The sequence below is a fragment of the Melanostigma gelatinosum genome (assembly GCF_949748355.1).
Source record: "Melanostigma gelatinosum genome assembly, chromosome: 19".
In the NCBI taxonomy this organism is placed as follows: Eukaryota; Metazoa; Chordata; class Actinopteri; order Perciformes; family Zoarcidae; genus Melanostigma; species Melanostigma gelatinosum.
Window position 1 is genome coordinate 1,779,462 of NC_136652.1, and position 19,052 is coordinate 1,798,513.

Genomic DNA, 19,052 nt, shown 5'->3' on the forward strand with positions numbered 1-19,052 from the left:
AAGAGCCCCTCCGAGGTCTTCTGTTCGAGTGAGTGACGAGGACACTTTGCTGTTCAATTTATTTTAATGTACTTTTTCAATGCAGTGAGCATCATAAATGAAGGGATACATATATGTTATACATATTTTTCTTATGGTTCAACAAATCCCAGAAAAATACCAAAATCATCTCTGCACTTTTCGACTCCTCCCCCCTGTCTGGCAGGCAGCACAAGGCCCATTGATTCTATTTTAAATGCACATTTTTCAAGATAGCTGACAAATTCATATTTTCATACTTTAAAAAAGGGTCACGGGATTTCCTTAAATAACTGGGCACTGTGGTTTTTAGCTACCATGATTCAAATCAAACATTTTTGATTTCAGTGGCAGAATGAGACACATATTTTGCTCTCGTGAGTCTTTACATCAGCATGATGGTGCAAGGCAAGGCAAGTTTATTTGTACAGCACATTTCAACAACAAGGTAATTCAAAGTGCTTCACATAAAACCATTAAAAGCATCAAAACATAAGGCAAACGAAAAGGAGATTTAAAAACAATTAAGAACAGTGTAAGAAATAAAATACAGTAGTGAAATGCAGAAATGCAGGAAATTGATTAATATATGAATTGAATGTGGTTCAATTAAAGGCAGCAGCAAACAGAAAGGTCTTCAATCTTGATTTAAATGAGCTGAGGGTCTCAGCAGATCTGCAGCTTTCTGGGACTTTGTTCCAGATATGTGGAGCAGAAAAACTGAACGCTGCTTCTCCATGTTTAGTTCTGACTCTGGGAACAGAAAGTAGACCGGTCCCAGACGACCTGAGGTATGTGTATATGGGATTGCATCAAATTAAACTTTAATGTCCATGTTTATTGACATGAAGGAACATGTCATGCAGTGCAACAGTGTGATTCATTGGTATTATTTTAAAGGTGCTCGATATGGAATGTAGTTCAGGTTCTATTGCCTCCAGGAGGCTCTCATCGAGTGGTGCAGGACTGAGTCCTAAAACACAGAAATGAGTCAGCATTTTTGGCACTTCATGTTCCCTTGTCTCGAAGTCATTGTGTTTTTTGACTATTTTTGGAAAGATGCCTGAAATAATGTCTGTGGTTAACACAAGCTGAAGAGATTTTAACTTTTTGTTCTACGACATACATCAGTAAATATTCCTCTGGTGAATTTAGAGGGTTTTTACGTGTCTTAAAAAAGGCGGTTGCTAAGAAGTGGCTAAATAGGACAAAAACAAAACGCCGACTAGTCCACTTTACAGCCTTGCTGTGTACACGCACTCATGTGACCGCGGTGTACTTCAGTTATAGCCTAAGGTTAGCTCTTTTACTTCTGCCGACTGCATTCACGCATCAAAATCATGAAAGTGGTTTCATTTGTGAAGATTATCTGTTATGATGTGGGGTGTTTCACGGACCCAAATGCAGACTCAGTCCGCGGCTGGCAGGCAGGCTGGAACGTCTGTGTGACACCAGAGGCTCGGCACAGGAACGCCAACACTACACAGTTGATCTCCGAGGAACGAACTGGAAGGCTTCTACGTACAGGTGAAAACCCGAGGCTCGACACTGGACAGCAGGCAGGTTGAAGAAACGAGAGACAACGTCAGTAACGGGTCGTCAGAGAGTGAACAGCGTGACTACTCACGGGTCGGAATACCAGGTTGGTAAACGGACGGACTGACAACTGGGATGAGAGTGACGGGAGTATTTATGTCAGCTGGAGGCGATCACCGGAGATGAGGCACAGCTGTGCCTACGGAGAGAGGCGCGGCAGTGGGCGGGACTCGTAGGAGGACCCTACTGAGGGAAACACAGCAGAGTTAGACACACATCCTCACATTATCTGGCTGAACAGTGCAGAGCGACCGCTATAAGATGCACTAACATGCACTGCAATAGCACGCACTGCCGGCACGGCTATATGAACATAGCACAGAGCAGATCGGATTAGAACACACATAGAAGAAGTGTGATTTCACTCATTACTCCACGCTATATATATCTTTACTTCAATAATAACGCTATATTGATGCTCTGTATCCCGTATATAGAACCTTGACAGTTCAGCACAATAACAGAGCTGTTAGATATGATTAAAATACTTAATCTAGTCAAATCAACCCATTGTTACTGTCTTTATGAGATTTGTTGACAACAAGAAAGATGTAGAATGTTGACAGACTGAAGGCAGAAATGTCATCCATGGACAGATTTCTAAACACCTGGACGATTAAAATGAAAACAATCTGCATACAAGTGACGAAACTAAATAACAAAATTGATCCAGTTTGTTTGGTTGTACGAGTTGTATATTTGCTTTGTATGATCGATCCATTTAATTCATTGTGGAAAGAGAGGCATGTTTCTGTAATAAGGACTTCCAATTTCACCGGTGGCGTTACACAATTTCTAGAGCAATATGCCAGCTCTTGCCCAGCCTAGAGCCTGTCGAGTTGTCACTACATTCTGTACATGAAGAAATGACTTGCACTGAAGGCCAGCACACACACAATCCCCTCGACTGCCTCTAACATCCTACCCTTTAGCAAATGTCTGACTCTGGAGCCTGATGCGCACAAGAACAGACAGCTACAAATCACTGCGCCGTCTCTGAGTTATCTCTGTCAATTACTGGTGATAAATGGCTTTGGCACTGTGAAGGCCAGGTGCATCAATCCACGTCTCCAGTTGTCCTAGCTTCTATTCTCTATTGATTCTACTTCCACTGCCTCTATCATCCACTTTTGATGGCCCCCGACCACAAAAGGCAACCTGAGCGCTGATGTCAGATGAAAGCGTGGATATGTAACCCAAACTCCCACCCTGGGACATGTTCACATTCTAGATATCAGATCTTCCTCCTCCCTACTGAGACTTAATATAGATCCACTGGAGTCATCCCGCTACAACTGTGCGGTGCCCGTACCAGATTTCAATCAAGGTTTGATAGATATGCAATACCTTTTGTGTGGGGAAAAGCTCCCACTTTAATAACATTCTCTGACCTTAAAGTGCTTTCAATGCACATCTTCTTATAGGAGATATTTGGCACATAACCACGTACATTTCTTGACTTCTTTCTCCGTCTCTATACCTCTTTTGTCAGCTTTATTTCTCCCCAGCAGAGCTAAATGTGCTAATTCTACCCATCTCACCTCCACAGAATGGCTTTCAGATGTCTATATCTGTCTGGGGCCTGTGGCTCAGCAGAATGACCATTCGTCGGGCTGGGGATGGGGTCTATTGTGAGCGGCTCGTCCCCTGTACAGCAGTTGTCTGCTCGGGGCTGTCAGTGATGGCGGTCTGCAGGATCGCCCACCACTGCTTTGAGTGATTCTCTCTCCTTTCACTCTGCCCGGGGCGCAGCATGTGTTGGAGGCATTGATCGGCCCTGCATTGGATCGTGGCGGGCCTGATTACTGATGTCAGTGTGTGGCGGGTCACATGGGACCGCCGGAGCTCCTCGTGCAGAGCCAGGGCCAGCTCGCAGCGGAGGAGGAGGGGGGGAGGCTTGGAATTACACTTATCAGTCTTAGTTACACAGAGCGGCAACACAACATGCCCACACATACTGTACACTTACATGACGCACAGACAAACTGCCAGCACGATGCCATTGAATATAGCAGCAAAACAGTCATTGGTGGCGTTGAACAGAGAGTGTGTGAGCATGTTAGAGTATTAAAGGGCTTTAGCACATCTTACCAGTAAATGACCACCTTCCCCACTGTAATGATGTCATAATTAGACTGTTGAGCAACTGATTGGATGTTTGGACATTGCTTTGTATTTTTTGAAAAGCTTCTGTTGCAAGGTTACACTCTACGACTTCCTGTGTGTGTGTGTGTGTGTGTGTGTGTGTGTGTGTGTGTGTGTGTGTGTGTGTGTTTATGTGTCCGCCTGCGTTCAAGTGTGTGTAAGTTTGAAAGTGATTCTCTGCATCATTTGTTTACGCCTGGAATAGTGGCCATCATCTTTTCCACTAAAAGAACTATAGCCATTTTCCCCCTTTGCTCAGGAGACAATGAAGTGCCTTCCCACCTCGCGAGCGACAGGCCAATAAAAAGCGTAATTGGATCTGTCAATCAAACATTGCTGCAGCGTGGGGGTGGGCTGGCAGGTGGGTGGCGGAGGCGGAGGCGGGAGGGTAGCCGGACAACAGGAGTAGTGCAGAAGAAGAAGGCAGAGCTGTGCCACTGCGAAGCACAGTCCCCCCTCTGCACACTGCCCGCAGGCACTCAGCAACACACGTGTACAATTGCTGTGTTTCGTTGTTTGTTTGTTCCAGGGCCCGGAGGGTGAAGATCTGTCTTTGTTTGTAGGTATTAGTGGGTCGCTGATGTGGCTTTGATGCGACTGCACAGGAGAGCCGGGGCTGCCAGAGCCTCTGAAGGGCACAGTGGATGCACTCGTGCTGATGTGTCTGTCTGTGCTTTGGATGAGCTCACAGTGTTTTCTGGTACCAAGGAAAGGTCCTGTCATTAGTCAGGAGAGCCAGGATGCTTCAGTAGTATGCTTCACGGTACAACACGCACACATCAGCGTGTCAGATGAAATCATCAGCATATTCTTGTGTGTGCTTACCTTAGCCAGTCTCGGTGCATAAAAGCGTGCGCGCACACACGCTTTTATCGTATTCATTTGTCTGTTGCTCTAAGTTTTAATGACAACTACTTAAATTAAGAGCCCATTTACAACCTCTCTGACAGAGACGTTAAGTGCGCATTCATATATTCTGCTCGCCTGGCTGCCACTCTGAGCCCCACCAAGGCTTTTAGGAGATGGCTTTCTCGTGTCTTTGGTGACGTTCTTTTTCCATTATCAGTCGAACTGGAGATTGTTGGAGCTGCTCTGTCGTTCATTATGGTCTCAAGCACCGTATCTCTTTTTGCGAATAGACAACGGGTGTTTTAAATGTACAAGTGAGGCACTGAACACAGTGCAGGTCCTCAGACGCCTTGGCAGTTTGAAGTACTCGACGCGGAAACTACAGCATGCACATTCAGTGCAGGGTCTATGCACACAGTCATTCTACTGAATACTTTCAACAACTTTCTTCATCCTGAAAGACTTTCAGAGGGATCACCTTTCTGCAGGATGCACTGTACCCCCCCCCCCCCCCCCCCCCGCACTTGAAACAAAAAGTCGTAATATAGAAGAATAAAAAGAGAGCCGTCTGCTGTCTTTTAAGGTTTTCTAGGTTTTCTTTTTATGAATAAGGCAAAAATGCCTTAAGATTAAACTAAGTCAGCAAAATGCGTTGCCGCAGAACACAATCTGAGGTCATGCTGGCATTAATAAAATGCCACACTTCGTTTACTACTGTACACTGCAGGTATAGTCGTGTTATAATATTTCACGTGGAGAATACTTGAGAGGGTAAAAGCATGAGGGACTGGGTGAAGTATCGCTCGGCCTTATTAAGTGCTCTCCCACGGTATTAAGAGCCTGTGACATTAAACAGAGATCAGCAGGTTTAAATGTTGTGTCAGTTAAGTTGTAACCATCCAGCAACGCTTCAGAGCCGACGAGCACTGTTACATTCAACTCGCCACTGTCGAGGTTCGCCATGCAGGGCCACGTCTCAGCTGATCAGGGTGTGTCTGCCCTGTGTCAGCCTGCTTCATTTTGCTTTTGTTATGAGAAACGGTCCCTCTGCTCCGGGCTTCTAAAGAAGGTAATTGCACTGAGTGATTCCCTGTGGGGGATTTAACAAATGACACAGAAAACACAGCCCTTCCTCTTCGCCACTCACTCAAGCCCCGCCTCCGCTCTGAAAGCTTTTGCATGTCGCGCCTACATGGCCGAGAATACGCTAGCAGTCACAATAAAACACGTGGCAGCTCATGAAAATGGAGTGGGTTGGAGGGGAGAGATGATGGGGCCGGGATGGCGATTTATGGACACAGTAAAACTGGTTTAGCATTAGGAGCTAAAAAAACATGTGGTATTCATACAGTTTGTGAGGAGCGCAGCAGAAAACAAGGCTTCTTCCTGCCAGTTTTGCAATGACAGGCTGCAGGGAGCATTACTCATCATTACAATCTCAGCTGGCAGCCTGTTTGCATCACATTACAGTGGTATAATGAAGCGTAGCGCTGGTGTCCTCAGGTTCTCTCGAGTAGTTTGCCATTAGCACCAGCCGAGGGCATTCATCCAAGTAGCTTTATTGAACTTTTTACAGTTTATTGTACAATTCATTTGTTACTGCACAACAATAGGTGGAACCTTGGCACAGAAGCAGTTCAAATTTTCTAATTTGTCTCGCTCAGCGACAGATGTGACTTATTGAGAAGTAGAGCTCTCTGTGTTTGATGCCAAATGCCTGTTCAGTAAAGTACAGTATTCTGATGTTTTGATTCATTCAGTGCTGGAATCAGACCACCATCTTCTTCTGCTCATCTTCTCTTTGTGTCTTTTCCAGGAACAAGGCAAAGTGGGTGTGACGTTCAACATCGGGACAGTGGACATCAGCGTTAAGGAGACAACCACGGTCATAAACGATGGCAAATACCATTTGGTCCGATTCACCAGGAACGGGGGTAACGCCACCTTGCAGGTGGACAACTGGCCGGTCAATGAACACTTCCCCACAGGTACCGCCCCTCTTATTCTTTGTCTGATGGATTTCTGCTAAAGTTAGGGGTAAAATGATTGTTGCAAAACCACTGGACACCATCTATTTGTTTGAGCAAAAGGGCACCACCAAGAATACAAAACAAGATTCACTCTCTCATCTCAGAAGACCAAGAGGCATGCAGCAGCATTAGCTGTCTGCAGCAAACCCGAGCCTCAAACACTTGTATACTCGCATACCTGACTCCACAGGAGAGGAGCACGCGGGCTGCAATCTTTTGTCTTGCGAGAGGCATTAACTGTGCAACATCTGGCTGCTTTATATCAGGGAAGGGACTGAACGGCACAGAGAGGCGTTTGGTGGGTGGGCAAGCAAAGGAGAGGATAGAGGCAGAAACCAAGGGTGGCCTGCTGGCCAGATAAAGCTGCTGCCTGCCTGCATCTCTCGTTCCCAGGTCAGCTGAAGCAGCACAGCAGCAGAATACAAATAGACACATCACACACAGCCCGCTCCATGTGGAGGCTCAGGCGGGACAGAGATGTGCCTTTCAGCTAACTAGGTGAGAGAGAGAGAGAAGGAAGGGGAAAAACACATCTCCTGCTTCTACTTAACACTCCATTAAATTGAGTTGGCTCTCCTGGTCTTTGATATCTGTTGTGGAATATTTCCTTCAAAAGTTCAGGAGTGAAATTGGTTTTATCCAAAGTGTCCAACATAAAAACAGAGTCTTGATGAATGATCAAAGTTTCAAAAAGTCAATTTAATGTTTGCAAACAGAGAACACAAACACAACCACGTATTGCAGTGAACTGTGAGAATGCTCTAGAGACGCAGAATCAAAACAAGGTATTTATACCGGCCGGCACAGAGGAACAGATAACACACCGGAGACTAAGGCAGAAATGTTTAGTCTAACAAGAAGCAGTTGATTGCAGAAAGAACACATCGGTCGTTTGTCCCGACGAAGATAAAAAGTGACCTTTGTACTAGAACAAATATGTCAATGTGTTCAGACATCCAGACGCCCGTACAAATGAATTTTCTAACAGCAACATATCTCACAGAAAATATAATGAGGACATGTTAAAACATTTTTACCATTACATATCTGCGGGATGTTTCCTTGTTCCTCTTCAATTTCACTCCGTCAAAATGAGCAGACGCACAGGGAAGCATCCTGGGCACAAAGTGGCAGTTGAGGTGAGGAGAAGTTGGGGTGACAGAAGATGAAATGCAACTTCATTGATCTCTGAGGGAAAATTGTGCCGCGGCAGCGAGACGTAATTGGACAGAAACAGATGTAGAATAATATTAAAGGTCTTTATAACACTAATAGTGTAATATTACCAGATGTGGACAGAAATGTGTCCAGAAATACAAGCGTGCATCACTAGTTTTTTTGTTTTTTACAAACTTTGAAAACAAACTGTGCCAAAGCGCTGATGCTACCCAGTGGACAAAAAGGAGTTGATCCCTTTCACTTCTCAGCCCGATGTCTCAGCAGCCCTGCAGCGCGCTCCTCGTTGCCTGCCATCACCGAGGACAGGGCAGCCTCCTCTCCTGCCGTGACCTGGCACGCTGTTTGGGTTTGGTTCAATGCCAGCGCAGGTGATGCTAATCTCTTCTCTGGCTTTCTTTTGCCGTCGGCTGTCTTTCGCTTTTCTTTTTTTGACCAGATAAAGTTAGACGGGTTTCATAACTGCATTTCAGCCACACTAATACTGGAAAATACTGAGAAACTCCGTAACATGTGGCACACAACATGCGCAGCAGTGACATCTCCACCACACACTCATTGGAGGAATCAAACGAATCAGACAGACGCGACTGCATTGTTGCACAGAGCTCGTTGTGTCATAATGATATAGATCTCTCAACTGTTCTCCATCGTTCACAGCCAGTAAGTGCTAGTCCTACCACCTTCAAATAATGTAAAAGTGCTGTCTGCATCAGAGCTGAATGGTTGTTTTCTCAACCTTCTATCAATACGTTGATATGATCCAAATTCAGCGTCCATTCAGAATCCACTGCTACATATTGTAGCAATTGTACAAATTGTACAAATTTCCCCCTGGGGATAAATAAAGTACATATCTATCTGTCGATCTAATTATATCCAGTGCGTTTGCGTCTCGGTCTAAGCAATGCACAACAGAAAGAGCTCTGACTTTTTAGCTTTGGATTTCTTCCAAGTTCCTCCGTTGAGGTTCGTTCCCTTTTCTGTCCGCCTGCCATTGTCTTGGAATGGAGTTGAGGTCGGGGGATCGAATGCGTGGTCATTTCTTTTTCTCTTCTGCACAGGTAATTTGCAGGACACTCAGTGATAGCAATTCAACGATGATTGATTTTTTTTCCCCGCCCTCCCTCCCTCCCTTGTAAAGGCGTTGTCATCTCATGAGTAATTGCATGTTAGGGTGCAGACTCATCGACTGCTTTCTCGCACTCCTAATGCTTAACTTGAAGGCAGCAGCCGCCACAAGGCTCTCAGGCCGTTCAATAAACAGTTACCGGATCTGGGCATGCCCTCTCTGCGTGGTGGGGAATAGGTGAGAACAAAGGTGTTGGTGGATTGCTTGTCATTCAACGCTGCTTGCAAAATATCCCGGGGCGTGTAAATTGGACATCTAAACAGCAGTGTTTGTAGAGTTGGGCCCCCAAAGTATAGAGACGTTTAAATGGCAGCTGGAGGTGCGGACAGCATCACCGGCTTGTAATTACTGATCGAGCAATGTTGGGTCAGTTTAAACACATTCCCTTTATCTGGGGACTGCTCGCTTAATTCAAATGTGGGCCTTATTCTTGTGGTTTTGTCTGTCTTTCCTCACAGTTTTAATAACATAATACTCACTAAGTTATTACTGACTTCTGGGAGTGTGGCGCATCTCTAAAGATCAGTCAGATGTTGCAAAAAGCACTCAGACGATCATATAAGTTTTAAACAACACTCCAGGTTAGTTTAAATTATATGCAAAGGAAAGAAAAGTGTTTGTGTTCCCTTTCAATCTTCAAATGATGTGTTTTAGATAATCAAGCTAAACACAGTTTTATTTTATTACAGTTTCCAATTTAATTAACCATTTCGAATAAAAGACTCAACAAGAGACAGAACAAAAAAACTCTGTCAGACAATTGAAGAGATAACATTACTACATAGTCACTTAAGATGTTATCACAATGCTTACTTTACGTCTCGAGAGCAAGTTAGGTCATGTTTAATACCACTTCCATACAGCCACACAGCTCCGGTTCTCTAGATTAGGCTTCTGAGAACCAAAGAACCCCACTTCAGTATACCTGTTGCACACAGGACTGAGGACACTGCTAAGTGGATTTGTGGATTGAGTCCATGCATCATCTTATACCTTAGAGGCCACTTTATTAGGTACACCTGTAAAAGTGAATGCTGTCTAATACAACAGCTCTGCAGTAGTTTTGATGGAGAGGAATGTGAATTCAACTCCATGTTTATTATTGAGGGTGTAGTTGAATTGATCTGGACTGCAGTATATTAAAAGGTGATTCTAATATTGTGACCACCCCCTTTTGAAACATGACAAGTGGTTTCTCTGTCAGAATTACTTTGAGTTGTTATCATAACTGACGGTGGCTAAAACTACAAAGGACCCAAGTTGTAATAAAACAGGTCTTTTCTTTGAACGAATATTTCATTTCCATACCACTACAGTGATTGTTACAAACACCTTTTCAACATAAGCATTGTGAATTTGAATGCTGGGACTATTAAGGAATAAGACAACTCCTCTTCACCATTAGAACCACACTGATCCCATACGCATACGGCATCATTTCCATCAGGCCTCTGCAGTGTGTGTGTGTGTGGGCGTTCAGTGTGAGTGAGTGTTGACTGCTTTGTATCTCCCCTTCTCTAATAACCCCCCCCCCCCCCAACTATGCCCTTTCAGATTTCCATTCCCGTTTCTCCCTGTTTCTCATCCTTTCTCCATGCATCTCTCCTGCGATAATGTGACAGCCCACATCACAGCAGGGCTTGTCTTTGTTTAGTAAGAGGATTCCAATGTCCTTATATAACACTCTGAATCCTTGTACTCTTTGATTTTTGCGTGAGTTTGAATCTTTGAATCTTTGAATCAGTAGAACGAGCCAGGCGGAGTTTGTGCATCACACTCAGCCGCTGTCTCAGATGAATGACCAACTACTCTGCCTGGGCCTCGGGAAAGTGTGCGTGCGTATATGTATGTGTGTTCCATCATTTGGGTTGGTCAGACACACATGCACTCCAACACACAAAGACCTTCATCCATGTGCTGATGCTCAGAATGTTACGACTCCCGCAGCTGAAACAGGCACAGTGAGAAGCACCGTTTAAAGATATCTGCCAATCTTTGTCTTGAAATTCATACAAAACAATTCCTCGGGAACGAGATAAATCCCCACGCGTTCGCGGGGCCAAACATGATTAGCCCTATCTGAGACACGATCTCAAGCCGCCAGTCTAATTCATCCTTTCACACCGTATATTTCAGAGCGGCCTAATAAATGATGAGTTTACTCCCTGGCTATGGTTGATGTCTGAGAGAGAATGGAAGGAGGATGGAGGAGAAGCAAGCGGTAGAAACAGAGGAACATGGGTGAATAGAGAAGAAACAAAGCCACAGAGGGACTGCAGAGGCATTCAATGGAGTAGATGGCTGCAATGAGTTGACAGAGGGGAGACAGATAGACCTAAAGATGGGTAGAGAAGAAGAGAAATGGGATAAAGTGAGCGAAAAAGTAGATTAATGAAACCACAATTATGGCTAGCTGAGGAGGTCTGATTGAGCCAAAGAAGAGAGACAGTAGCAGCGAGCTGATGAAGGAGAGGAGGATAGCTGGATGGATAGTGGGCTGAAGAGAAAGAGAGAACAGACAGAAAGCCGGGTAGACGGATGTAGAGCCAGAGTCTGGAGGACAGACACAGATGAAAGTCAGGTGTAGATTGGAAGGGAAGTGGGTGGTGCAGGATATTCATGACCAGGGGCTGCAACAGCTAGCTGTGGAGCTGTGGAATGATGGCTTTTGGACAGTGTATCAAATGTACTCATCATCCCCAAATAGAGGGAATGCCAGGAGCCTGTCACCGTAGCCATTTTCACCGTTTTGATGTGCTCTCAGCACTGGCCCTGTGATGGAGCCCCAGTGAGATTAGTCTGGCAAGCAAAGTGAATAGAACGAAGCGAGCGACCAGCAGATGACTGTCGCCGTGCCAGTGTGTGTGGTGACTGATTCGCTGCCACCCAACGGGAAACATTCAGACTTTGTTTTGGCTGGGACAAAGAAGATGGCGAAGGCGTGCATCAGCTACGCACAAACTGTTTATAAATACAGAAACAGCAACAAATGATGAAATATTTACAGGATTAAATGCTGTGCATTCAGCCACTCAGCTGCTCAACAGAATGTGAAATATGCATGACATGTGATGTACAGTATGCTCCAGAATATATAAGAGGTTGTCCAGAAATGTTTGTTGTACAGTATGAATAATGTATTTACAGTGTGTTTTGTATTTCTCACCAACATTAAATATTCATAAATAAGACACCCTGAGGTATATTACCTGGTGTTATAATATAATATACACCCTGAGGTATATTACCTGGTGTTATAATACAATATACACCCTGAGGTATATTACCTGGTGTTATAATATAATATACACCCTGAGGTATATTACCTGGTGTTATAATACAATATACACCCTTAGGTATATTACCTGGTGTTATAATACAATATACACCCTGAGGTATATTACCTGGAGTTATAATACAATATACACCCTGAGGTATATTACCTGGTGTTATAATACAATATACACCCTGAGGTATATTACCTGGTGTTATAATACAATATACACCCTGAGGTATATTACCTGGTGTTATAATACAATATACACCCTGAGGTATATTACCTGGTGTTATAATATAATATACACCCTGAGGTATATTACCTGGTGTTATAATACAATATACACCCTGAGGTATATTACCTGGTGTTATAATACAATATACACCCTGAGGTATATTACCTGGTGTTATAATACAATATACACCCTGAGGTATATTACCTGGTGTTATAATACAATATACACCCTGAGGTATATTACCTGGTGTTATAATATAATATACACCCTGAGGTATATTACCTGGTGTTATAATACAATATACACCCTGAGGTATATTATTTCTTAATAGTAGCCGGTTCACATATTCTGCTTCATCAGGACTATTGAGTGTCTGCATTAAGATTTCTGTGCCTGAGATTCATAACAAAGTTTACATGTATAACACTCACATTATTAGTACATTCTTTTTAGAGGTTGATACATAATGTTTGAGGAAATATGTGTCCAGTCTGCTTCGAAAAGAACAACAACAGCAACCCAACAACCTCGGCAGAGAGATTTAAAAAAAAATAAACAACAGTGCTTTTACTGGCAAGGTCATCCATTCTGGAGTCACCTTTATGAATTGAATATCAAATTAACAAACTGGAGACATTTTTCTCATTAGTTGGACAATTAGCTTGTGGTGTATTCATTACGGGGGGACTGTCACCTCATTAATCACCCAGAACAATGTAAGAGCTGTACCTGAGACCGCAGCATTAGCAAGCCTGTACCCTGTTCTCTCAGTCCCACACCTGATTCCACTCCAGCTAAGTCACTGACGCTTTGTAGAAGCTGATATCCTCCCTCCCCTGTTATTCCCGCCCCGGTCGTAAGTGCTCACCTCTCCGACTGTCCTCTGGTTCCACATGTGCAACCATCATGCCTCTCTCTGTGGGCCTTGTCCAGAGGGGAGTGTATTTGGCTGCCCCCCGAAACCTGCTCCAGATCAAAGGAATGGGGAGGGAGCTCTGCTAGTAGCTGATTAACCTGCTGGCACGCTGCACACTCAGTCCTTTAGCTCCTCCAGCTCCTTTGCAGCCATATCCGCTCTCCTTCCCAGCTGGCTACAGACCAAGCACTCGGCTGGCTTCTCCATGAAAGGTAGAGGAACGATAGAACGGAGACAAGCTTATGGTTTACCGAACAGCATACGTGCCTCAATGAATGGTTTAATGTAATTGTGTAAATATATATGTACACATTTTCAATGAGCAAGTGAGAACAATGTGAAATCAGGTGTCCAGCAAATAACCAAGACAGAACATGAAGATGCCCTGAAAGATTTATGGGTATATGGTTGAGTATGATATCGTAGGCAGAAATGGTCACACACCCTTAGATCCCCATAAGTGTGTGTGTGTGTGTGTGTGTGTGTGTGCATGATGTTGTCAATAGATAAATCACCTGAGAGAATTCCAGCAGCCAGACAAGACACCAGAAGGCCTCACAATTATAAAGCCTTGCCCTTTCACTTGTGTTACAAACGATGCCGCGCCGCTGCCTTTCTTTTTCCTCCCGATACCTTCCCACCTGGGTACTGAGCGACATTGTGTTTCATGGTTCCATACATGCTCCACAGTCCTTTGTTATATCTCAAAGTGTTTGAAGACAGAACTGTGCGTCTCAATTCTCAGCGTCTGCAGACTCGTGGCGCCCTTCAGAGGGAATGCCTCTGTGATTGTCAGACAAAATATTGCATCCACTATAGAAAGACTTGTATCAAGCCAGAAATATTACTAAGTACACGGTCAACACTCCCTGTAAAAGGTGGCCTGTTATCCTTAATTCCCATCTACTCGGATTTTTACCCAAAAGACCTCCCTTCATGTCAGTAATGGTCTCATTTGTATGCATTGTCCTCTTATCTGTGTCACCATGGGACTTCCCTCCCCATAGGTCTGCAGTACTTCAAATGACCACATCCTCCATCATTACCTCTTCGCCTGCAAACCTGCTCCAGCTCCCTTCTTCCAAATACAAAGCCAGCATTTTCTTGGCCCTTCAAATGTAAAAGCAGGTGGTGTCCAGTGGGAGAATTAGTGCACGTTAATTACCCCTAATTTGCTTCAGAGACATGTCAACCTTTTGAAGCACTTGATAATCCTCCGGCTGTCTTTATTACGTAATATGATGAACTTATTGTAAGACCTGTTATGTAGACTGTGATGTGTTTTGACCTTTTCTTGCAGGCTGTTTTGCAGTTTGTCTTTTCCATGATTGTGGATGATGTGTTGCGCTTTTAACTCATGGATGTTTTGTTAAATATTGGTGTGGAGTGTGCTATATAAATATGAATATTAAACATTCAAACTAAAGCTACTTGAAAAAAATCATCATGAAGCTGTTATAAATATTTCTAAACAAAGATAAAAGTCATTCTAAACCACTGTATAAATGTGTGATGTCTGTTGCTGACGCCAACTGTTTCAAGCTGTTTGTTAAACTTTCAAACTTTAAAGGCAACAGCGACATTGAGCGCTATCAAATGGCAAATAAGAAAATCCCGTTCAAATATACCCGGCCAGTAGAAGATTGGCTTCAGGAGAAAGGTAAATCTTCATCAAACTTCCAGAATGTTTCTCTTTTATTTTCTGTCATTCCATCAGCTTGTTCCCTTTCAACCTCTGAGAATGGATAAGCACCCTTTAAACCCTTCAAAACAACAAGTAAAACACAGCCTTCTTTCTTACTTTTTGTTCTTTCCATGTTTTTACTTGGATTTGTTTCCCCTTTTTGTCATCGTCATCTTTTTAAAATATTTGTTGAATCATGACTGCGAAGCGCTTCTGCAAACAGTGCAGCAACAAGATGTTAAGCATCAAGTACTCCTAATCGTGCAAAACTGACTCGGAGACGGCATTATCTATGCTGCAACAGTAGGCCGCCTGTTTTGAGAGGGAAATGAACTCCCTTGGCTCAAATCCTCTGCCATGTTTGAGAACAAACTTATCAGTGGGCACATCCCCCTGAAAACTCTCCAAACAGCAGGTGCTTCTCTCTGCTGTAATTGATCTGATTGTAGTTCTACAAATCACACACGACACAACTCTCACTTGTTTGCTGATGGGAGCTAATTGGAGCCTTTTTGACGGCTAAGCATCACAGTGAGCCTGCTGATGAAGTGAGTGCACTGATGAAGTTGTGCTTTTCAATCACTGAGACAGATCAGATCAGCACCTCGTTCCCCTCTCTCCTCAACATAATATCATTATAAACTGCATTTAAAGTTCATTGCACCTAAACATCTTAACCTGATTATAAAGTCCCTTTAACAAGCGCTAAAACAGACAGGTCTGAAAAATCCCATTGCTGCTGCATGCATGACTCCACACGTGCTATTTCATTTTCCTGTGACATGATCGTCCTCCCCCTGTCATTCCATGCCCAGTCTATTATGTATTATAATTGTGTAAATGCCAAAAATATAACAAGCTGGTGGTGCTTTCTGTCTGTAAATTATACAAATGAGATTTTTAATTATGATTCCTGTATTGCAAAAGTTTTGTGTATTTTCATTTCATATTTAATGCATGAGCAGTGTGTTTTGACAATGATATTTAGGCTTCTGCTAATGAAATTCACCATGACATGCAGTGAGTGTGTATTGCTCATACTTTATCATAATATGCCAAACCCAGTATACATATTTATTCATCATTTTACCGCATGAGTCCACTGTTTTGTCCAGAGAATATTAAGAGTGCCTGTGGAACTTGCTCCAGCTCATTTTTCAATTTGTTTTTCACACCTGCATGTGTCTTATGATAAAGCAGCTGTAGCTGCATGGTGTCTGTTGTTTCCAGCATTAGCAGTGTCTTTGAGGGTGGAGGGAAAACCAACAGAATGGTGGGGTTGTTCATACCATAGATATACTTTGTCCAGTGTTAAAGCATGTTGCATCACCATGCACCCAGCAGTGAATCACTACTGTGAACAGACATGTTTAGTCCTCGTTGAAATGTTCTGTTCATGCATCCATCTCTCAGTGTTAGTGTTCCTCTTAAAGGCATGTCAACATTAGAGCTTTGTTAGCTCTGATTTCTGAGTGGTAAACATATTAATATTGTCTCCCCTCCCTCTTGCTCCAGGCCGGCAGCTGACCATCTTCAACACCCAGGCCACTATCTCCATCGGCGGAAACGACCGGAAGCGGCCCTACCAGGGCCAGCTCTCCGGCCTCTACTACAATGGCCTCAAGGTCCTCAACATGGCCGCCGAGGGCCACGTCAACATCAAGGTGAACGGCAGCGTGCGGCTGGTGGGTGACGTGCCGGTCAGCAGGGGCGCGGCACGCACCACCACCTCGGTGCCGCCGGAGATGTCCACCACCTTCATCGAGACCACCACCACGCTCTCCACGACGACCACCCGCAAACAGCGCTCACCGCCCACTATCCAGGTCAGCAATGGGGAGGGAGAGAAGTGTGTGTGCGTCTGCATGTGTGTGTGGTGAGTCGTTGCGTGTTCCAATTCAATGCTCAGCTTTGTGAGTCATTTATATAGTGACACACGAGTCTCTGCAAGCCAGGTTTGTAGAAAACTTTAGTCAACAATAGGCAACGTTTTATCTTCTCCCATAAATCCATTGTTTAATAATCAGAGTGGAGTTCAAATTCATTTTTCCTTATAGGAGATATACATAGATCCCCACTGTGGAACACAAGCTGAGTCTGTGGGCCAAATGTTTTGTTGTCTTTATAATCAAGTTTGAAATACGACAAAGTGAAATGTCGAAGGTCCTCTTGTCCCTCCTCCACTGTGTTTTGTGTGTTGGTACTCTTTGGTGACTGTGTGTGGGTGGATTGGAGCCGCGCTGTTTTTTTTTCCTCTGCTTGATCAGTCAAGGTCCGGATACTGTATATCGAGGATGGGAGTGCTGGTGTTCATTGAGCTGTGCAAAGCCGGCCTTGCCGCCGCTCCCTTTCTCTACATTTCTCTCTTTTTCTGTCTCTGTCCATCTGTATCTGTCATTCTCCCCAATCCAGCCTAGCAGAGGCCTTTCTCCAATACGTCCTGAGTCCAAGCCAATGAATGTCACCGCCGTGCCAAGAAAGTAATCACGCCGAGCAGTCCTGTCACACCCAGAGGACAAATTGAACCATTCCTTGTTCATATTAAAGCAATAACTCTCCCTCAGGGGGTGAGACAGGGTTGGGGGAGAGCTTGGTCGGTGGACGGACCACAGACCGGGACCACTGTTATCAGCCTCTTCACCTCAACAACAGATTGCATGGCGTGCAGTGATGATAGCGCCTCGTGTCAGTGCTGACACTTGTATTTGTCTATCAGTCCAAGGCAAGGCAAGGCAAGGCAAGGCAAGTTTATTTGTATAGCACATTTCAACAACAAGGTAATTCAAAGTGCTTCACATAAAACCATTAAAAGCATCAAAACATAAGGCAAAAGAAAAGGAGATTTAAAAACAATTAAAGAAACAGTGTAAGAAATCAAATTCAGTCATAAAAAGTAGAGGAGATTTAAAACATACATTGAAACAATAATTGAAGTAGCCAAGGCCTCTGCTCTGGACCTGTCCTCTGCTACTTTCTTTTAAACTTCGCCCGTTATCAACGATTCATCGGTTAACTCAAGATTTGCGCTCTCGTACAGAAACTCCGTCGAGGATACTCTAAGCAGAGATATCATGTTTTTTCACTGGACGCTACCCACAATCCTGGTGTCCGGAGACTTGATGTCTTGATAAGGTAATTTTCACATGTCTCCCTGAGACATTACGCTGCACGCAATCAACCATACACTGCCGCAATTCTGCAATTACTCGCACACAAACCACGTCAGGAAAAGATCTCTGCCGATCTGCGTTTTATAGTGTACGCCTTGCACGAACTCGGTCCCGGAGGAAATGGCGATATATTGTGCAGTCCTTTTAAAACCATTAAAAGCATCAAAACATAAGGCGAAAAGGAGATTTAACAGCAATTAAGAACAGTGTAAGAAATAAAATGCAATAGTAAAATGCAGAAATGCAGGAAATTGATGAATATATTAATTGAATGTGGTTCAATTAAAGGCAGCAGCAAACAGAAAAGTCTTCAATCTTGATTTAAATGAGCTGAGGGTCTCAGCAGACCTGCAGCTTTCTGGGACTTTGTTCCAGATATGTGGAGCAGCAAAACTGAACACTGCTTCTCCATGTTTAGTTCTGACTCTGGGAACAGATAGTAGACCGGTCCCAGACGACCTGAGGGGTCGGGATGGTTCATAAGGTAGCAGCAGATCAGAGATGTATTTTGGCCCTAAACCATTCAGTGCTTTGTAAACCAACAGTAGGATTTTAAAGTCAATTCTTTGTTGGACAGGAAGCCAGTGCAAAGACATCAGAACTGGGGTGATATGATCCACCCTCCTGGTCTTAGTGAGGACTCGAGCTGCAGCGTTCTGAATCAGCTGCAGCTTTCTGACGGACTTTTTACAGAGACCTGTAAACACACCGTTACAGTAGTCCAGTCTGCTGAAGATAAATGCGTGGACAAGTTTTTCCAAATCCTGTTGAGACATAAGTCCTCTAAACCTTGATATATTCTTCAGGTGATAGTAGGCTGATTT

At 43.9% G+C, this 19,052-nt stretch overlaps 1 protein-coding gene across 2 annotated transcripts in view; it reads left to right on the top strand.

The window, feature by feature from the left end:
* LOC306793263 (neurexin-3b) overlaps window positions 1-19,052 on the top strand; it is a gene marked incomplete at its 5' end in the record, with an annotated part of 220,624 nt that overhangs the window by 174,032 nt on the left and 27,540 nt on the right. For both annotated transcript variants that reach the window (XM_079290790.1, XM_079290789.1), the window contains 2 exons: window positions 6,425-6,596; window positions 16,574-16,884. In XM_079290790.1, the coding sequence (XP_079146916.1) occupies window positions 6,425-6,596; window positions 16,574-16,884 (483 nt within the window). The remainder of the gene's footprint in view (window positions 1-6,424; window positions 6,597-16,573; window positions 16,885-19,052) is intronic.